Raw genomic sequence first — 19,060 nt, 5'->3', positions numbered from 1 at the left:
GATTTTGCACAGAAGTACAAAACTATGCTCTCCTTTTATGTAGGGGCGCCCAGGCGCGCATATTAATAACCACACTGGACCCAGACTAAAAGACTTTAAGAACAATAGGACTTCCGATCAAGGACACACGGCCCTGCCCACAGGTAGGAAACTGATATGTGTTAAAACACAGTACAGGCACCTTCCAGGCACCAAACGCTTTACTGAAATACTACTCTTTTTACATAGGAATCAACATAAAATAGGAAAAAGGGAGCTGCTGAACTGGCAGGATCCAGCTACACTCGTGCATAAGGTATACTAGTGTCACAGACACACTTTAGAAACAGGCAAATGGTCTTGAAAGAATAGAACACGAATAAGACGTTTTTCTCTTTTTTCCTTTTTTTGCACAAAATTCCTTCAGATCAAGGAACAAAGTGAAAACGCCCTGATGAGACCGTGTTGATTTAATTAACCGGTTGAAACGCGTCGGCAGTAAGAAGGCCCCTCTTAAAAAATACGAAGAAATGATTGCGATATAATATTAATTTATTTATATCCATTCGCCTTCTTGTAAAAAATCTTTTTCTCATTAGAATCACTGTATTGTTTCATGATTGATATGTTATTAGTATAAATAATTTTTGTTGTTTTTTCACCACCTTAAGATACATTATCACTGTAAATAACGTGCAAAAAAATGTTTTGTATTGTATGACTTTGTGTATTTGTAAAAGAATGTGGAATTGTCAAAATTTTTGGTTTATGACTATTTGTGTAGTGTTTTTCTTGTACATATCAAAACTCTTAAATTTGAAATACCTTTGAAAAAAAGCAAGGGCTAAAATAAATAAGCCTACATAATCAGAAATTGTCCTGATTATTGTTTTTCTCTAAATAACGAGTTCCAAGCACAGGTGTGGGGGTCAAATTGTATGTTTATATTAACTAGCATTTGATGACATTAAGAAGTCCATAGTGAATGCAGTAGAGTTGAACCATTCGAATGCCCAAGGTCATACCATAGTCTCCACGTATGCAAGTATGCGTGGGTTGGGAATGGTGCTGATGCAAGGGTTTAATGAAAAAGAAAGAGTGGTAGTGTTTGCTTCAAAGATGCTAAGGGGGTATGAGGCAAGTTATTCAAACGTCAAAAGGAAGCACTTGCCTGCTAGGGGGGAGACCAGCATTTCTGCAGTTTTATGTGGGGAAGGGAGTTTGAAATACTAACAGACCACAGACCATTAATTGATGTGTTCACTACTAAGGGTGCTTGACGAGCATCACCAAGAATTGCAAAATGGATATATCGGTTGCAAGAGTATACGTATTATGCAAAATACGTCCTAGGTCTAAGCAATGTAAATGCAGGCTGTTTATCACTGGTACCTTTGCAGAAAGATATAGTAGAAGTAGAGTGGATGGTAGCGGACATAGCATGCATGAAGGTTAAAGCCATCTCTGAGAAAGAGTGGAAGAAAATGGTTTTACGGGACAGAGAGTTTAAGCTTATCATTAAAAATTTACCAACGGAATGATCAGTGTTGGGGGACGATGCGTGTGGATTGAGGAATAATGAAAATGTCTGGTTGGAGTTGTCATGTCAGGACGGAATTGTAAGGAGAGAAGATAAATTAGTGGTCCCTGTTGAGTTGAGAGATAGGTTGTTGGAAATTTTGCATGAAGGACAAGGAGGAATGTCTGGTATGAAAAGGAAGGTGAGAGGAGACTTCTGATGACCGGGGGTAATCCGGAATGTTGAAAAGTATGGTAGAAAGTGTGTGAGTTGAGCGTGTAGTGACAAGACGCATGCGGTGACAGAAACACCATTTGTTTCTGTATCTTTTCAGTGTAAAGCGTGGGAGGAAGTGGGAATGGATATTTGTGGTCCATTCGAGTTGGAAGGTACCGGGAAAAAAAATTGTCATCGTTATGGTGGACTATTTCTCCAACTAGTTACGCGACCCCCAGCGTGTTGTGCACTCCATTGCAAATTAAGTGGAGGCACTTACCTGAATTGGTGTATATATATCTCTATATATTTCTTGTATTTAGGGTACTTAGAAGCGTTTGTTGATATTGTAAATGTGGTGTATATTTGTATATGATGTATATGAAATGTTTTGTATATAGATTGTTGTTTGTTGTGCCTCCCTTGATCTCCGCTCATATGTGTGTTGATGAACTTACATATATATTCTCTTAATGTTTGATTTTTGATTCACAAGATAATTAACTGTTTCTTGTTTGAAAATTAAAATTGGATTGATCCCTTCGGTACCCTTTGTTGCTACTTTCTCATCCTTGGATGTCTCCTGCTCAGGTACGGGAGGGTTAAGTGGGCAGAACCCCTAACCCTTTTTTTTGCTAGTATTTCTCCAAATGGCCTGAGGTGAGTTTGGTGAGCGAAGTGAAGTTGGGTACAATAGTTGAATTCTGTGAGGGGACATGGAGATAGGAAGGGCATCCTGAAGAGGTTTTCACGGACAATGATCCTCATTTCATTTCGGAGGAGCTGGGCGTGTACTTAGAACAGTATGGGGTGAAGCTTGTGAGGACAGTGATTGGATATCCATGGGGAAATTGGTTAGTGGAGAGATTCAGCAGGGTTCTTAGTGAGAATATACAGTTGTCATGCAGGGTGGATTTGGTGTGGAAGGAGGAAATAACAAAAAATGCTATGAAGTTATTACACTACCACACATTCCAGCATGTGGGTGGCACCTTTTGTGTTATTAAAGGGAAGGAAGCTGTGTACCATAGCAGTGCCTGGATAGATGAGAAGAATATGGAAGAAAGTAACAAATGAGAAGGAAATGACAAGAATAGTGCAGAGTAAACACACCAAGTAGATGAAGTCAGGAAAGGGAGGTGGAAGTGTGTTTAAGTGCGTGGGGTTAGTGTGCACACGGTTGTTGGGTGGGGCGAGGAAAGGTTTGTCCAAATGGTGTTCTCCAAAAAGGATTGTAAATGTGAAGAAGCATAGTGTGGAGTTAGAGGGTGGTAAGCAATGAAATAATGGGAACGTAGTAAAGTGTGGTGAGGTAGAAGTTGCCAGGTGGAGGAGAAGTGCCGGTGTGAGTATTGAGAGGAAACAGGATGTTGTGAGCAAGGATGCAAAGGCGAGCAAGAATGCGAAGTTGTAGAGTAAGGAGACTGATATAAGGAGGAGTGGTAGAATTAGAAAACGGCCGATTATTTAAACGAGTATGTTTTGAGTAATTAGTAACACAGTGTACATGGGTACATTTGACGGAAATGTTTGTAATGTTTATTTTTGCACTATGGGTATTATGCATAGTTTCAGTACATAGCATGGCATATTTGCATCGTGCATGGGTTTTATTTCATAGTTATGCTGTATAAGAGTCTTGGGAGGGAAGACGTTGTGTTGTGTTAAACATATTAGGTAGTCCTAGCAACCTTTCTGAGATATTAGAATTAGAACTTAAAATGTGGATGGTTTACACTTGGAAGGTTGGTGGCATGGCAGTCACTGATGGTGGCTTGCCAAGGTTGGTCGCTCTAATAGTCTTAAGCAATAAAGCAACTTTAACCATATGTTGGTGACGGGGGTTCTTCAGTACTGTAGTACTATCAAAGAATGTAGCAAGGAAGGTAAACCGGGGGAGCGGGACTGCGAGTCCCAGGCGGCAGTGCGCGAATGTGATCCAGCGCACCTGGGACTCTTCCCGCCTCCCCTCCACTCTGCCCACTATATAATCAACTACCTACGCGCTCTGCGCGACGCGCCCGTGCGAAGCCCGGGCAAAGGGCGGGCCATCTGAGGCCGTCCAAGGTCGGACGAGGTCGGGTCGGGCCACTCCCCTTTCAAGTAACATTCTGGACCGAACTAAGATTATTTTAACTAATCTTTGTCTATTGTATTAAGTGATACGTAGGTCTTATATTTTAGTGCTGTTATCTGGGCAATTGTTTGAGCCTTTGTATTAACTATGTCTTTACGCTCGGGGAAAGAAAGAGTGGCCCAGGTCACCACTAAGAATGGGGTGGTATCTGGTACTCTCGATCACTTTTTCAAGCGGGCTACCGTCATATTAGAAAAGGAAATTGCATACGCTGAAAAGAGATTATCAGTGGATCTTGTTAATGGCAAACGCTCGTCGCTGGGGAAAATTGGGCTAGCATCATCTCCACCTCAAACTAGCCTCCCAGACAGCGGCTTATTACATCGCCCAAGCTTGGAACCGCACCCTGTGGACCTGGAGGATGAGAGTGATGGGTCAATCTCGGCTACACCTATAACTAGTGTTTCTATGGATAGCTCTCCAAATAGTTCTGGAGACTTGCCTCTGCCACCGAGTCCTGCTCAAAACCCTATAGTTCTGGGAGGACTACTTAACTTCAAATCTAGCAAAAGAAAAAGAGTGGACAACACCCAGATAGGGAGACATGCAAAGATTTCTAAATCCAACAATATAGTGCCCCCCCCCTTGTTGTTGTAAGTCCCACAACCTCGATAATGGGCCCTGTAGATACTGATGACCAACCCCAGTCCCATAGTACAGTCCCATAGTACAGATGATGTACTCTTGGGTAAGATCGAATTTTTAGTTAAAACCCTGATGCTACCCTTGTTGGATCGGACTAGATTGATAAATACGAAACTGGATCAGTTGGAGAACCTAGTAAAAGATAACTCGGTCACACTGGGTAACTTAGCTAGGGGTTCTGAAAACATCTCGAAACTCTCTGTAGGGCATAAGAATACGGGGGTTGTTGGTGTTACATCTAGGCAGGACCCCACATCTATAACTGTCCCAAAGTTACCTCAGGACAAAAAAACATGTAACGAGAAAGCTCCTATAGTGCCAGTCCCTAGGGCTCCCGCCAAAAACAGGTTATCGCAGGTTGGCGTGTCGACTAACCCTAGGTCTACTATAAGCATTCCTCATAGTGGTGGCCAGCCATCGGGGCCTGGCAAAATGGGCAAAGAAGCAATCAAGCGGAGGCCACCATGTGTAAACCTACCCCCCGAGTCTGCACCCTACACAATCCTCTTGACGGGAGTCACAACTATTGGGGTGGACAAAATAGAATCCCATAGAGATCTAATAAACAAGGTCACTTTTTGGTTGAATAAAAACAGACCCCTACCCCCAATGTCCAATACTGAGATTCTAAATGTTAGAAGAACAGGCTGGGTGGGTTACTGCCCAAAGGATCTGGAGGGTGATTGTGTCATCATCAATTTTAAAGACCCATGGGTGGTAGATTTTATTCGTAGAGATCCTAGATTTGCTAGAGAGGGTGATGTACAATCCTTAGGCCTAAACTACTTCTATCCACAAAATAGGATACACGTCCCGGTTAATCCCCGAAGGATAAGACCGTTTATGAGATCTACTCATGAATGGACAACAAATTCTCCCCAATATCCTCCTCTGTTCAACAGGTTTGAGCCCCTCTCCGGTTTAGAGGGAGTTGATTGACTCCAGGGCAGCTCTGGAAATTCAATAGCGCCCAGGAGATCTAGTATAAGTCCTATTGAGGATTGTTTTCCAGTGGCCGAGACACCCCAAATTGTTGAAGTTAGTAAATTGGATCAGAGTGGGATTAGGAGTAAGGTGGTAGGTGATCACAAGGAAGCTTATGGGGCTATAACATCACTTCCTGACCGCCTACCTGGAGACTCCCAAGTTAGTGAGTCCCCAGTGGGGGTGGGGAAGTCCTCTAGTCCCTCTAAGGAGCTCCGGAACCTAAGCTTAACTCACCCTCAGGACTCGCACCTTAAAATTGCTTCTTGGAATATTGCTGGCTTGAAAGGGAAATTGGAAATATCGGAGTGGGCGAATTGTATTGAAGCCCATGATATCCTTATTTTTCAAGAAACATGGGCTCCAGATCCAATCTTTCACATGGGCTATCTCAACTTTTTTAAACCTGCGATCCGGGACCAAAAGGTAGAGCCTCAGGCGGCTTAACAATTTGGGTGAGGCAGTCACTTAGCTACAAAACCTTTGAAGTGGTTGCGCAAAATTCTGACATCCTAGGGATTCGGCTTGTCAGGAAAGATAAGCAGGAAAGCTTTATTGTCAACATATATGCTATTATTGACAATTTAGACTCACTTTTTAAGTCTATTGGGTCAGATAAATTTCTGATAGTGGCCGGGGACTTCAACTGTACCTTCGAACCTTACCAGTGTGAGGGCAATGACATCCACACCGAAGAAGATGCACTTTGGAATGTCCCACACCTGGCACTAAACCCTATCAAGAGGGGGACAGAGGCTGTCATCCAATGGTTGGGAATATGCTTTGAGTGGGGGCTGAGAGCCGCAAATGGCCGCTCTCATTCTGACAAAATGGGCTCCCCAACCTTTGATAATGGCACTTGCTCTAGCCGTATTGATTATATTTTATTAAAAATAGAGTTCTGGTCACTATTGGACGATATGGCAGTCATAGTGCGCCCAGAAAGCGACCACAACCCCTTGGTCCTAAGTTTAAAACTGGAAGTAAATATTGGGTGTTGTAGTACCACCAGGTATGTGACAGCTGATGCCTTCCTAAGTAATGATAGACGAAGGGTTCATTGGAGTAAGGTCATTGATGACCATGTAGCCCTTGAAAGCATAACTAAGGAGGTATCAATGTTCCGGGCTGTGATAGAGGCACAGATTAATTTCCGAGGGCAGCATGATTATATGATAGAGCTTCATGAGCAGCTTTTTGTAAAATTGAAAGCTTTCCTTACAAAACCACCCAAACCCGGGACAGACGTAGTGCCACCACGGGGGGAAAAATGGTACAATAAATCATGCCGCTCGGCTTATAGCTCACTGGTCAATGCAATTAAATCAAGGGTGGCAATGAACATCAGACAGGCCAGGGTAGTCTATAAGAAAGCCCAAAGGGATGCTAAAAGAGCCTGGGATGACAGACGCTGGCAGGACCTTTACGAAGCGAGTATGTCATTTAACCAGATCAAGTTTTGGCAGGTGGTGAGATCGTGTGGAAACCTGGATTCGCAAACTCCGGCGAATCATGTCCCAGTTGAGAAATGGGTGGAGCATTTTGCGCCTCAGTTTAGGGCCATAGAATCAGCTGAAGAATGGGGTTTGGAAACTCTAGCTCCTAGGCCCTCATTGGTAAGCACACCTCTAGTGTTTGTGAGCAGGGACACAGAGCATGCTTTGGGACTGGTCCAGGCTGGTAAAGCCCCGTGCATTGACTGTATCCCTGCAGATTTATTCAAATTCGACCTGGTGAACTGGGTCCCATATATCACGACACTAGCTAACACCATTGCAAATGGGGCCAGGATCCCGGACTCCTGGAAAGGGGCCGAAATCCTGCCGATTTTTAAGAAGGGGGATCGTTCAGCCCCAGGGAACTACCGCCCTATAAGCCTCATAGACGCTATTCAGAAAGTGGTATCCAGAATGTTATTGCCTAAAATCCAGGATTGGGTTGAAAATGAGAATATCCTATCGCCTATGCAAGCAGGTTTTAGAACCAGCGTTAGTACAATTGATCAAGTGCTTAGATTTCTTTTGATCTATTGGAAGGTGGTGCACTTGGGCGGAGGAACCATTTACGCTGCTTTTGTGGACCTTAAGTCCGCATTTGATCTTGTTCATAGAGAAAAGTTATGGGCGGTCTTAGGTAAAATGGGAATACCTCATGAGCTCCTGAACCTAGTAATACGTTTACACGAGGATAACTTTGCCAGGGTTAGATGGGGTAACCAGGGCCAGGTAACTGAAAGCTTTCCAGTTAGCCGCGGAGTCAGGCAAGGATGCGTACTTCCTCCCACCCTATTCCTCCTTTTTATCAACCAGGTTACCCAGTACTTTGCAGATTTTCCAACTGATGCACCCAAATTAGGTGGTAAAAAGTTTCCCCTCCTTATTTTCGCAGACGACACTCTTATTATCTCGAAAACTCGAAAGGGTCTGCAATCTGCGATAAATAAATTTGAGGTCTTTTGTAAACATAATGACTTACAGGTAAACGTATGCAAAACTAAATTTATGGTTCTAACCAAAAATAAGCCACTAAAGAGTAATGCTTGTATGAATGGCACCGCCTTAGAACAGGTAGAGGTAATGACTTACCTCGGTGTTGTATTAGACTATAGGACTAGATGGAAACCACAACTTGATGCCATTTGTCTAAAATTTGCTAGATTAACTGGTTGTCTTATTAAAGAGCAAAGAATGTCACAAATTAAAAGGATAGTGCCGGTGCTCAAAATATATGAGGCTAAAATTAGCTCTGCTATCTTTTATGGCGCGGATCTCTGGGGCTTCTCCGACCTTTCCCAACTGGCAAAAATCCTAAATAAAATTTTACGTAATCTGGTGGGCCTTCCGCAATCGACCCCGTTGAAACCCTTAATGCTTGATCAGGGCCAACGGTCGATTATAGATGTAGCCCGGTACAGGATGTTGGGATTGTGGAGGAGAATCTGGACAACACCGGAACTGGCTATCTTTGCTAATGAAATTTTAGAAATAAGATCAATTCCGGGATCTAGCAATCTTCCATGGTTCAGAGCTGTTAAGTCCATGCTGGTAAATATGGGTCTCAGTTTGTTATGGACGGCGCCTTAACTTAATGTCTTTCCATCGAAGAAACAATTCAAAGAACTTTACTGGGCCTCCATTAAAATCCAAATTGTTGTACAATCAGACTCTTCCACTCTAACTGGCAGGTTCCTGGCACATAAATTAGACCCCCATCTAGAGGAATACTGGGATACCATCACCAGGAGTATTGATAGAAAACTCTTCCATCAATTTAGAGTAGGTACCCTTCCGGTTAGGACTTTTACTAGCTCTTGGCGTGATGATTCATCTGAGTATTGCCCGTGGTGCAGGGATAAACCAGAATCAATAGGCCACATCTTTTTTGCTTGTCCAGCATACCTTGCACCACAGAGAAAATGGCTAAAGCCAATTTGTTCTAAGCTTAGAACTAGGGTGAGCTCAGAAGCCTTATGGCTACTAAGAAACCAACACTACAGAGATTGTAATTATTGCAGTGGCAAAGTTTCTGGGCTGGTCATGGCTCATTAGATCAAGGTACCCATTCAGGAGCTGAGTATATTTTACCTATATCCAATTTTTAGCATAGTTAATACGTCTGATTCTGTATCTTTAATTATGTCTTAAATTAATCACGTTACCTCGTGTTATTGTAGTGTGCAGTTTATTTATTTATAATGCAAATTATTTGGGGTATCAAGTTTTTATCATTGTTAATTTTGCCAAAGTATACTGTAATTTTATGTACTCTTTTTATATTGTATTATGGACGGTTTCACTTGTTGTCTTTTATGATGAAATATCTCGAATAAAGACGTAGGAACTGAACTGAATAAACTGCAGCATCAGTGGGGCAGCTGAGGGTAAAGGGGCTCCATTCCAGAACAATGCGTGGGGCCCCTAAAAAGTATATATATATATATATATATATATATATATATATATATATATATAGAAGCCACAGTCCAATTGTAAACATAGTCTAAAATACCAGTCGAAATAACAACATGTAAAGTAAGAAATACTGCAAAAGAGGCAAGCAAACCTTTATTGGCACAGTGTGAGCACTGGGAGTGGGGATTGGGAAGCAAGTTGAATGCGAGCGGTCCCTGCCTGCCTTCAGCTGGAGCTACAGGCCCCGGGCCTCCCCCGCCTGGGGTCGGGAGCAGGGCCCCTCTCTGGCCGCCGCCACCGAGCAGGAGCTCCAGCGGGCCAGGGACCGGCCACATGCTGTCAGTACGTCCCACCGGGGGGAGGCTGCAGGAGGAAAGGGCTGCAGGAGTACATCCCACCGGGAGGAGGATGCAGGAGGAAGGGGCTGTAGGAGTACATCCCACCGGGAGGAGGCTGCAGGAGTACATCTCACCGGTACGGAGGCTGCAGGAGTACATCTCACCGGTACGGAGGCTGCAGGAGTAAGGGCCTGCAGGAGTACCGAGGCAGGGGGGGCCTGCGGCTGCAGGGCCGAGAGTGGCCCGGCCTGGAGGCTGAGAGAGCGGAAGGAAGAGAGTACAGGGGTCCCTGGCGGAAGCAGCTGTAGATGGAGGGAGTCGCGAGCCCCTCAACGCCCACTCTGCTCACAACTCTAGCAGACAGACAGGCAGGCAGGCAGACGGGCAGGGGGCAGAGCCGCAGCCACAAACCTCGGCATCTTTTGCGGTTTCTTAGAAACCTTAGTTTTTTCTACTTTTAATTAAACTCAGATTTTAGATGTTCTGCCAGTTCGTCTTTATTGGAGGGTGAAGTAACAACAGGGAAGGATGAGACATTGAATTGTAAAAATGCAGCCTTACCTGGGAGCTGTGTGCCCCGCTCCCGGCCCCTGACAGCTGGGGGGGGGGGGGGGGGGGGCGGCACCTCTCCCCGCTGCTACAGGCTGCTGGTGGCCTGGGAGTGAAGAGAGATGGATGGGAGGGTGGGGGCTTAACGCTTAAGGCACACACGGGCTCCTTCCCCCTCCCCCTCCCGGGGTGGATCTCTGCTCCCTCCAGATCCCTGACAGCAGCAGCAGCGGCGGCAGGAGGAAGGGGCTTCGGGCTCCGCCCCTCCTCTCCCGGAGCACCACTCCAAGCCCTGCTCACATACAACTTCAATACAAAACAGGAGGACGCAGGGACGCATCCCAGAGCTGCGCGAGCGCATCCCAGCATCTCCTCCCTGCCCTCATCCGCTGCCTCATCACTGCCACACAGGACAGCTGGGTACCCGGGCAGCATGTGCCCGCTCGCCTGCCTCTGACCCCCAAGGACAGGCGCCACACGGAGGGCTACCTGCGCAGGTTGGGCTGGCAGCGGCGCCCTCGCCCTCTGCACATCATCCTGGCTGCTGGGGCCAGCTCACCCAGGGACTGTGCCCCCTCGTCCGCTGGATATCCGTCTCCCACTGGCACAAGCACCGTGGCACGGGGCAGCAAGAGTCTCCCAAGTGGCAGCTTGCACAGCGGGGGCCTGGACTTAAAGTCTGCCAGCTTTACTGCACGGTTGGCACGCAGGGCTGCGTGGACTCCGATGCGCCCTGGTCCACGGCTGGTACCCTCTGGCCGGCGCTGAAGAAGGGGCCCCGGGATGTGTCAGTTCGCAAGACTTCGGAGATGTCCTGGCGTTGAGCAGTGTTAATAACAGGCCGTGGCCGGGGCAGCAGCCTCTGCTGGACGGGCACACCACAGCCTGGGCCTGGAGGGGCAGAAGGACCGTGCGCCCTGCACAGGAGGGTCGCGCGCAGGGCTGCGTCCTGACCAGGAAGACTGCGCTCTGCGCCCTGCCTGAAGCGAACAAGAAGGGGGCACCCAGCGCTGTGCCAGCAGCAGGCAAGGACTGTGCCCTGCTCAAGTGGGGGTACACCCTACGCTCTGCCTGCAGCAGGCAAGGACTGTGCCCCGCTCAAGTGGGGTGCACCCTGCGCCGTGCCCGGACCCGGAGGGGCGCACTCAGGAACTCTACCCAGGACACGGGGCTGTGCCCGGCCCATGCTCGGCCTGGGTCTGCGGCCGATGCCAGTGCTGCTGGGCTCCCCGCCCTTCTCCTCCCCCGCCGCCGGCCTCCTGCCCCGGGACCCGCACGCGTGCCCCGCCTCCGCCATGCTCTTCCACAGCCTGTCCGGGCCCGAGGTGCACGGGGTCATCGACGAGATGGAGCGCAGGGTCAAGGGCGAGGCCCCGGCCATCAGCTCGGCCATCGACCGGGGCGACACTCAGACGGTAGGTATGGTGGCACCGCCTGGGCAGCGGGCCCTGCTTGCGCTTGGTTGTGGATAGGAAAGGGGGCCCGGCCCCAGCCGGGACGCAGAACTGCAAGGGCAGTAGACTACCGGGGCAAGGGGTGAGTCGGTGCCAGGGGTGGTCAGAAGAGGGGTACATTCCAACATACCCACCCCCCCTCCCCCCCTACCCCCAGCGTGCCAGGCAGCTAACATGCTGGCTTCCTGGCGACCTGTACCTTTTCTGTTCTGTCAACACTTATATTTACTTTGTGGTTTGTTCTATCTATCTATCTATCTATCTATCTATCTATCTATCTAATCTATCTATCTATCTATCTATCTATCTATCTATCTATCTATCTATCTATCTATCTATCTATCTGTCTGTCTGTCTGTCTGTCTGTCTGTCTGTCTGTCTGTCTGTCTGTCTGTCTGTCTGTCTATCTATCTATCTATCTATCTATCTATCTATCTACCTACCTATCTACCTATCTATCTATCTATCTATCTATCTATCTATCTATCTATCTATCTATCTATCTATCTATCTATCTATCTATCTACCTATCTATCTATCTATCTGTCTGTCCGTCTGCCTATCTATCTGTGTTGGCTCATTTCTCTTTCTATCCGCCTGTCTATCAACAAGGCCTGTTTGCATGTTTATTCCCGTCTATACATCGGGCATTTTATGTGTCTATCTATCCACTTTATAATGCGAAGTTGTTCTGCGTGAAAGATATAATTAATTAAATAAATAGGAGAAAATCAGTGAATTACTTTTGAGACCACTTGTGTCGGATGATACTTTCACAGGACACAAAGATACACTTAAAATAACCTATGAAAAGGCTGCGCCGCCTGCACGGCTGGGCGAGCTAGGCCAGCACGGCGTACGTGTGTGTGAGGCTGTCGTCTGCATCTTTCTAGATAATATACTTTATTTATATAAACATATCGTATAGTGTATTATGATATCAAATACAACACACACACGTAAACAATGCTTCTTTCGGGGTATCATCACCCATTTTTGATTTTGTGGAAAAGAAAACAACACGTCATTAAAATCAGCGCTTTACTTTTATATCCAGGCATAATGGAAACCGAACGAAAAAGTTACAAATTGTACCCGAAGTCCAGGGGACACGAGTATGCGTATTACCTGTATTTGTAAAGCGACTCAAAGCAGACTAAACTAGTCACTTTCGATTTTATTTCCAATATGTCGTGGCATGAATTTTATTTAGAATGCTACCTTGCCACTCTTTGAATAAATCGCTTAATTTAGGCTAGCATGAGATTAAGGACTGCTTTTATTAAAAACAAGCGTCCAGTCCTGAAAATCTTATATCCCATAATACAAATAAAAACCCGTGCGTTGAGTTGAAAATGCTATTTTCCACACCCATGGATTGTTTACAGCTACACGATGCTTGTCGGGATATTTTAAACACACTTCTGTTTATTCTGTATGTTGCTTTCGTGCAAGGCAATATTCAACATTTTACAGAAAAAGTAGATAAGAAGGGGTCCGTGCAATGATATAATGGCATCAGCTGAGTCATTTAAACGGCTTGGGCATGTATGTATCCAAAAGCCAATTAATTACTTTGAACGTAATCTCACCTGGAGAAAAGTGTTAAATTCTCTCCTCTCCCAGGCCTTATTAATAGATAACATAAAGAAATACATTTTTCAATTGTAATATTCTATTTATTTAAAAACACAAGGTTGTATCCTTAGCGCCTCAGCTCGGATGCAGTCATTCTTGGAATATTTTTTTTCGAGGAGATTTTCTGACCTTTCGTGCGGGTCTCCCGCCGGCTTGTTCTTTCCAATGTGTGCTCCTAATATTGTTCAGCGTGTGTTTGGAGACTCGGTTTCCTTGCAAAGTATTGGGTCCTGCCATTTTTAGCTTGAGAAGACTTGTTTTGGAGACGCTTTTTGGCACAATATGTGTTTTAAATTATTTTGTATTTGTCAATTGTACGTGGGTGTCCGGAGGTCGCGGCAACATTAGGGGATGATAATAACAAAGTTAGTGTGTTTGGGGGTTCTGACCCTTTAGGTAGTCAGGCCTCGGGGTTCACGTTATTAATAGTATATTGAGGCGTAAGGCCAGACGGGGCGCCCTGCCTGTCCTTGGGGGGAGCACAGGGTGGGTGGGTACCGGCGGAACGGGGAGGCTGTTTGCTCTCTCAGGGCCGAGGTCTGTTTTCTTTGCGATACGACACCCAACTGTTAAATTATATAAGGCCGTTTTGCCGTTTACGACTTCCTCCTTTGTCTACATTTACTGTTCTGCTGCTCAAACCGCTCGTTTGGAGTTTCTTGGAAGACGAGAGAACTAAGGAGCCGGCCTAGAAAACTTTTCACGATGGAGACAATTGTCCATCGAATGAACATAAATATATATTAATGAATGTCCAGACAGACGAGGGCTAGAAAGTTAGAAAGGCAGATAAATAGATAAATAGATAGATAGATAGATAGATAGATAGATAGATAGATAGATAGATAGATAGATAGATAGATAGATAGATAGATAGATAGATAGATTTTCAAAAATCCACTCTCAATTGGCTTTTTAATTCATAGTCCGAATTTTCGAATTAAAAATGAATAAAGGGCGTTGACAGCTACGCGCCGCGTGGGTTTCGTGACCCGGCCGCTGGGCCCTTATTTAAGAAGTGCTGCAGACGCTGTAAACACACATTAAGTACTCAGCGCCGAAAAGGCCCCTTACTTCGCTCATTTTTCCAATCTCCCCTGTAAAGGCTCGATGTAGCCGTGCGTGTGTTATTGTGCAGCGCGCTCTTCCCAGATTCAATCGCGTCCCTTTAAAATGGAAGTGTGTGTGTGTGTGGGGAGGGGGCTAGGTTGAGTTGCACTGTTTATTTTGACATGCAGGTAAATGCACCTTCTTGTTCTGGTGGCATGCCCTGTGCACTCATAAAGTGGCACGGAGTACCGCCAGCATCGCACGATGCCCGTGGTGAATGGGCCTGGCACAACCAGCGCCGTTGGCACCTGCAGACCTTGGTCCGAGCACCCATGCTGGTGCCAGCCGTGCACCCACCCTGTCTGGTAACACCCTCATCAACCCATTGTCTGTGCTACCTCCACAGAGTGACATAAAACACGAGCGACAGCTGCATGCCAGTGTGCGTGCCAACCTCACCGCTGGCACACTTTAAGGGCGCAGTGCGGTATTCTGTGCCCGGTAGTTTGGCGCTCAGCGGTACTCAGTGCCCGGCTGTTTGCATGCCCAGCAACTGAGGCCCCTCGTGCATCCATGGTGGCCGTGCACCCGTTGGTACCAGCTTGGTGCCAAGCAGTTCTGTGTGCCAAGGGATAGTCAGAGTTCAGCAGCAAGGTGTTCAGATGTTGTTGTCTACTAATGTTGTGTTGACGGAAGTATTGTGTAGAACAGTATTAGAATAGTGCAGTACTGTGTACTGTAGTATTTGGGCTCCATCTGTCTTAGGGACAACAGTAGTGTTACAGCGGTAATGTGAAGGTAGTATTTGGTGCAGAAACCGTACTGTGTACAGCAGCTGTGGTATAGAGGGGTATTGTAGACTGTGGGATTTGGCATTTGGTACCTAGCGGTACTGTGAGCAGTGGTATTTGTATAGTGTTGTACTGGGTACTGCAGTATTTGGTATCTAGCGGTTTTCTGCACAGCAGTAGCGTCACGGCGGTAATGTGTAATATTTGGTGTCCTGCGACATTATGCACAGCAGTATAGAGCAGAATTGTGTAGAAAGTGTTCACGTCCGGCTTCGGGGGGCACAATAGTATTTATACCCGGTGTGTTGTTTTAATTAGCATTGGTGCCCAGAAGTACTGGGCGCACTGATGTTGCGGTGCTACAGTATTGTGCTCACTAGTGTCGATGTAATACAGGACGGAGGGCCTGCAGTCGTGTCCTCCGTGGTGGTGACACGTGTCATTACCGAGTACAGAAGTGTTAAACCTCGCAGTGTTTCTGCGCAGTAGTGCACAGCAGTAACATTGCTATCTTGTCGTGGTGTGCGCAGTAATGTTGTCACCCAGCACCCTTTGTCCAGTGACGTTGATATGCAACAGTACTGCATAGGTAGCAGTGGTGTCCGTCAGTACTGTGAACAGTAGGGTCGCTTCCCTCAGTACTGCCTACAGTCGTGGGCATCAGTATACGTGCCTACATTAGTGTTTACATCTGACAGTAGTGTCGGTATGCACCATTATTGTGTAGAGTGTGGCACCCCGCAGTTGTGCACCCCGTGTTGGCGCTGAGCGGGTGTGAGTGCAGGTCGTTGTGTGTTCAGCAGTACTGAAGATTCGTCAGTACCTGTTCATTCTTTTTCAGCATTAGGTAGGGGCGTGGTTGGTAGCAGTGTGCTGTGGGTAGTACATATTTAGCATTGTTGTGTGCAGTCAGTGTCTTGTTCGTTCGTGTTATGTGTGAGCACTGAGCAGCACTGCATTCATTCGTTTTGTAGCTCGGCATTGCAGTTTCCCTATTTTTGTGTTCGGCAGTGCCGTGTTCACTAGCTGTGTGCATTGGACAGTACCCTTTCGATAGCATTGTGAGTTCAGCTGGCCTGTTTGCAGTATTGTCGGTTAAACAGTGCTTTGTTCATTAGCGTTATGTTTCATCTCTACAATGTTCAGTGGGATTATGTTTTGGGCAGTACGGTGTTCAGTAGTATTTTGAGTTCGATAGTGCTGTGTTGTTCAGTAGTATTGTATTTTAGGTAGCACCTTGCTCAGTAGTATTGTGCGTCAGGAAGTAACTTGCTTAGTTGTATTGTGCATCAGAAAGTATCTTCCCCAGTAGTGATGCATGCCAGGTAGTACCTTGCTCAGTAGTATTGTGCGCTAGGCAGTACCCTGCTCTGTGGTATTTTGCTTCAGACTTTACCTTGCTCAGTACAATATTGTGCGCCAGGCAGTACCCTGCTCAGTAGTATTGTGCTTCAGGCAGTCCCTTGCTCAGTACTGTTGTACGCCAGGCTGTACCTTGCTCAGTACAATTGAGCTTCAGGCAGTACCTTGCTCACTACATTATTGTGCGTCAGGCAGCACTTTGCTCAGTAGTATTGTGTGTCAGGCAGCATCTTGCTCACTAGTATTGCGCGTTAGGTAGTTCCTTGCTCAGTATTGTTGTGGGTTAGGCAATTCCTTGCTCAGTACAGTATTGTTTGTCAGACAGGTCCTTGCTCACTAGTATTGCGTGTTAGGTAGTTCCTTGCTCACTAGTATTGTGCGTCAGGCAGTTCATTGCTCACTAGTATTGTGCGTCAGGCAGTTCCTTGCTCATTAGTGCTGTGCGTCAGGCAGTTTCTAGCTCAGTAATGTCGCACGTCAGGCATTTCCTTGCTCAGTACAGTATTGTTTGTCAGACAGGTCCTTACTCACTAGTATTGTGCGTCAGGCAGTTTCTTGCTCAGTACAGTTATGTGCGTCAGGCAGTACCTTGGCCAGTTGTATTGCGCGTTAGGTAGTTCATTGCTCACTAGTGTTGTGCGTCAGGCAGTTCTTTGCTCAGTAGTATTGTGCTTCAAGCAGTATCTTGCTCACTAGTATTGCGCGTTCATTAGTTCTTCGATCAGTAGTAGTGTGCGCCAGGCAGTTCCTTGCTCAGTAGTAGTGTGCGTCAGGCAGTAATTGCTCAGTAGTAGTGTGCGTCAGCCGTCAGGCAGTAATTGCTCAGCAGTAGTGTGCGTCAGGCAGTGCCTTGGTCAGTAATATTGTGCGTCAGGCAGCAACTTGCTCACTAGTGTTGTGCGTCAGTCCTGACCCCCGCGTGACCTCTCTGACCCCATGTCGCCTCTCCCCCCAGACCATGCCGTCCATCAGCAGTGACCGGGCCGCCCTGTGCGCCGGCTGCGGGGGGAAGATCTCGGACCGCTACTACCTCCTGGCCGTGGACAAGCAGTGGCACATGCGGTGCTTGAAGTGCTGTGAGTGCAAGCTGCACCTGGAGTCCGAGCTCACCTGCTTCAGCAAGGACGGCAGCATCTACTGCAAGGAGGACTACTACAGGTAAGGGACCCCGGGGGCAAGAGGCTAGGGGGGCGAAGGGGCAAGAGGCCAGGGGCCAAGGGGGAGGGGCAAGAGGCCAGGGGCGAAGCGGGCACCGCCACTGATCCAGCCACATGGCGGGGGCACAGTACCACTAGTCCAGAAGAAGGGGTTTGCTTGGGCACAGTACAGACAGTACACCGGACGCAGGCGCGGGACTGTCCATAGGACCGAGGCGCGCAGGCGCAGACGTGTACAAGGAGGGAGGGGCGCAGTTACTCACAATGCAAGAGAGGAACATGTACCTTCCCTGGCACAGAGCGTGGGGGCGGGGGTGCAGGTCACAGTACCGCTGACCTCCACCCTGACATGCACACAGTGTCGAGGGTCACAGGTGTTGCAGCTGGCACAACATATGTCAATATGAGAAACAAAATGACCCTGCCAGGCACAGGACGGGTGGGCATTTTGACTGCTAGGCCTAAAAGGGAGGGGCCCGGTGCCATGTCGGTCACAAGAGAAAGAGTCACGTCGTACTCCTGCTACACACTGCCCGCTTGATATTCAATGACCAGGCACAGGGCCGAGGGGAAAAATGCCCCAGGCGGAAGCAGGGCACATAAACATGATAGTGCCAGACAAGGGACATAGGGGCGCAATTATTACCAGACACAAGATAGCGGGCACAGTGACTTGGCCAATCACATCTCATGAGGGACACAGTGAACCTGGCTGACCCAGGGTAGGGTACCACAATTAACCTCTCTAGTACAGGGCGTGGGGCCATATGATTTCTGGGCACAATAAGTTACGAGGGGTGGTGTGGTCCAAGCACAGGACAGAGGAGCACAAATACTTTACCGGACAGAAGAAAAAAGATCACCCAGTCCTCGCCAGATGCCCTGCGGAGGCTGCATAATAACTGCAGGTACAGAAGCATAGTGACACTGCCAAGCACAGATCAGAAGTGCACAGTGAATCTGACAGGCAGAGGGGCACAATTACTTTACCAGGTACAGATTTATGAGAGGGTAAGGACCATAAATGACCCATCATGTGTGGGGGAAAAGACATAGGGGTACACCAAGACTGTTAGCTGCCTGCCTTAGCTCACGCACGTGTGGAGTGGGCACAGGGATTGCCACAGGGGGCACTGTCACCCACGCTGATGCTTCAGGCAATCCACATGCACCAGATAGGGGTCTGTTTCGGCTTCCAGTGTGCCAGGTGCGTGCCATGGTGGGAAAACGTCGATCTTGGCACGGGCAGCGGGTTTAGCTGCACCCGAGGCTGCTTTGTGAGAGATTGGTGGCTTGTGAGATGTTAACTTTTTCTACAGAAGAGCGATTT

The 19,060-nt window shown here is 47.3% G+C and overlaps 1 protein-coding gene across 1 annotated transcript in view; it reads left to right on the top strand.

Moving 5' to 3' along the window:
* Positions 1 to 10,615: 10,615 nt before the first annotated feature.
* Positions 10,616 to 19,060, top strand: part of LHX2 (LIM homeobox 2) — a 63,333-nt gene continuing 54,888 nt past the window's right edge. The window contains exons 1-2 of the mRNA XM_078640807.1: positions 10,616 to 11,693; positions 17,529 to 17,731. Of these exons, the coding sequence (XP_078496933.1) occupies positions 11,463 to 11,693; positions 17,529 to 17,731 (434 nt within the window). The 5' untranslated portion in view covers positions 10,616 to 11,462. The remainder of the gene's footprint in view (positions 11,694 to 17,528; positions 17,732 to 19,060) is intronic.

Source organism: Lissotriton helveticus, chromosome 5_1, assembly GCF_964261635.1.
Source record: "Lissotriton helveticus chromosome 5_1, aLisHel1.1, whole genome shotgun sequence".
Lineage (NCBI taxonomy): Eukaryota > Metazoa > Chordata > Amphibia > Caudata > Salamandridae > Lissotriton > Lissotriton helveticus.
The sequence above is the reverse complement of the archived record's forward strand: the minus strand, read 5'-3'. Positions and strand labels throughout refer to the sequence as shown.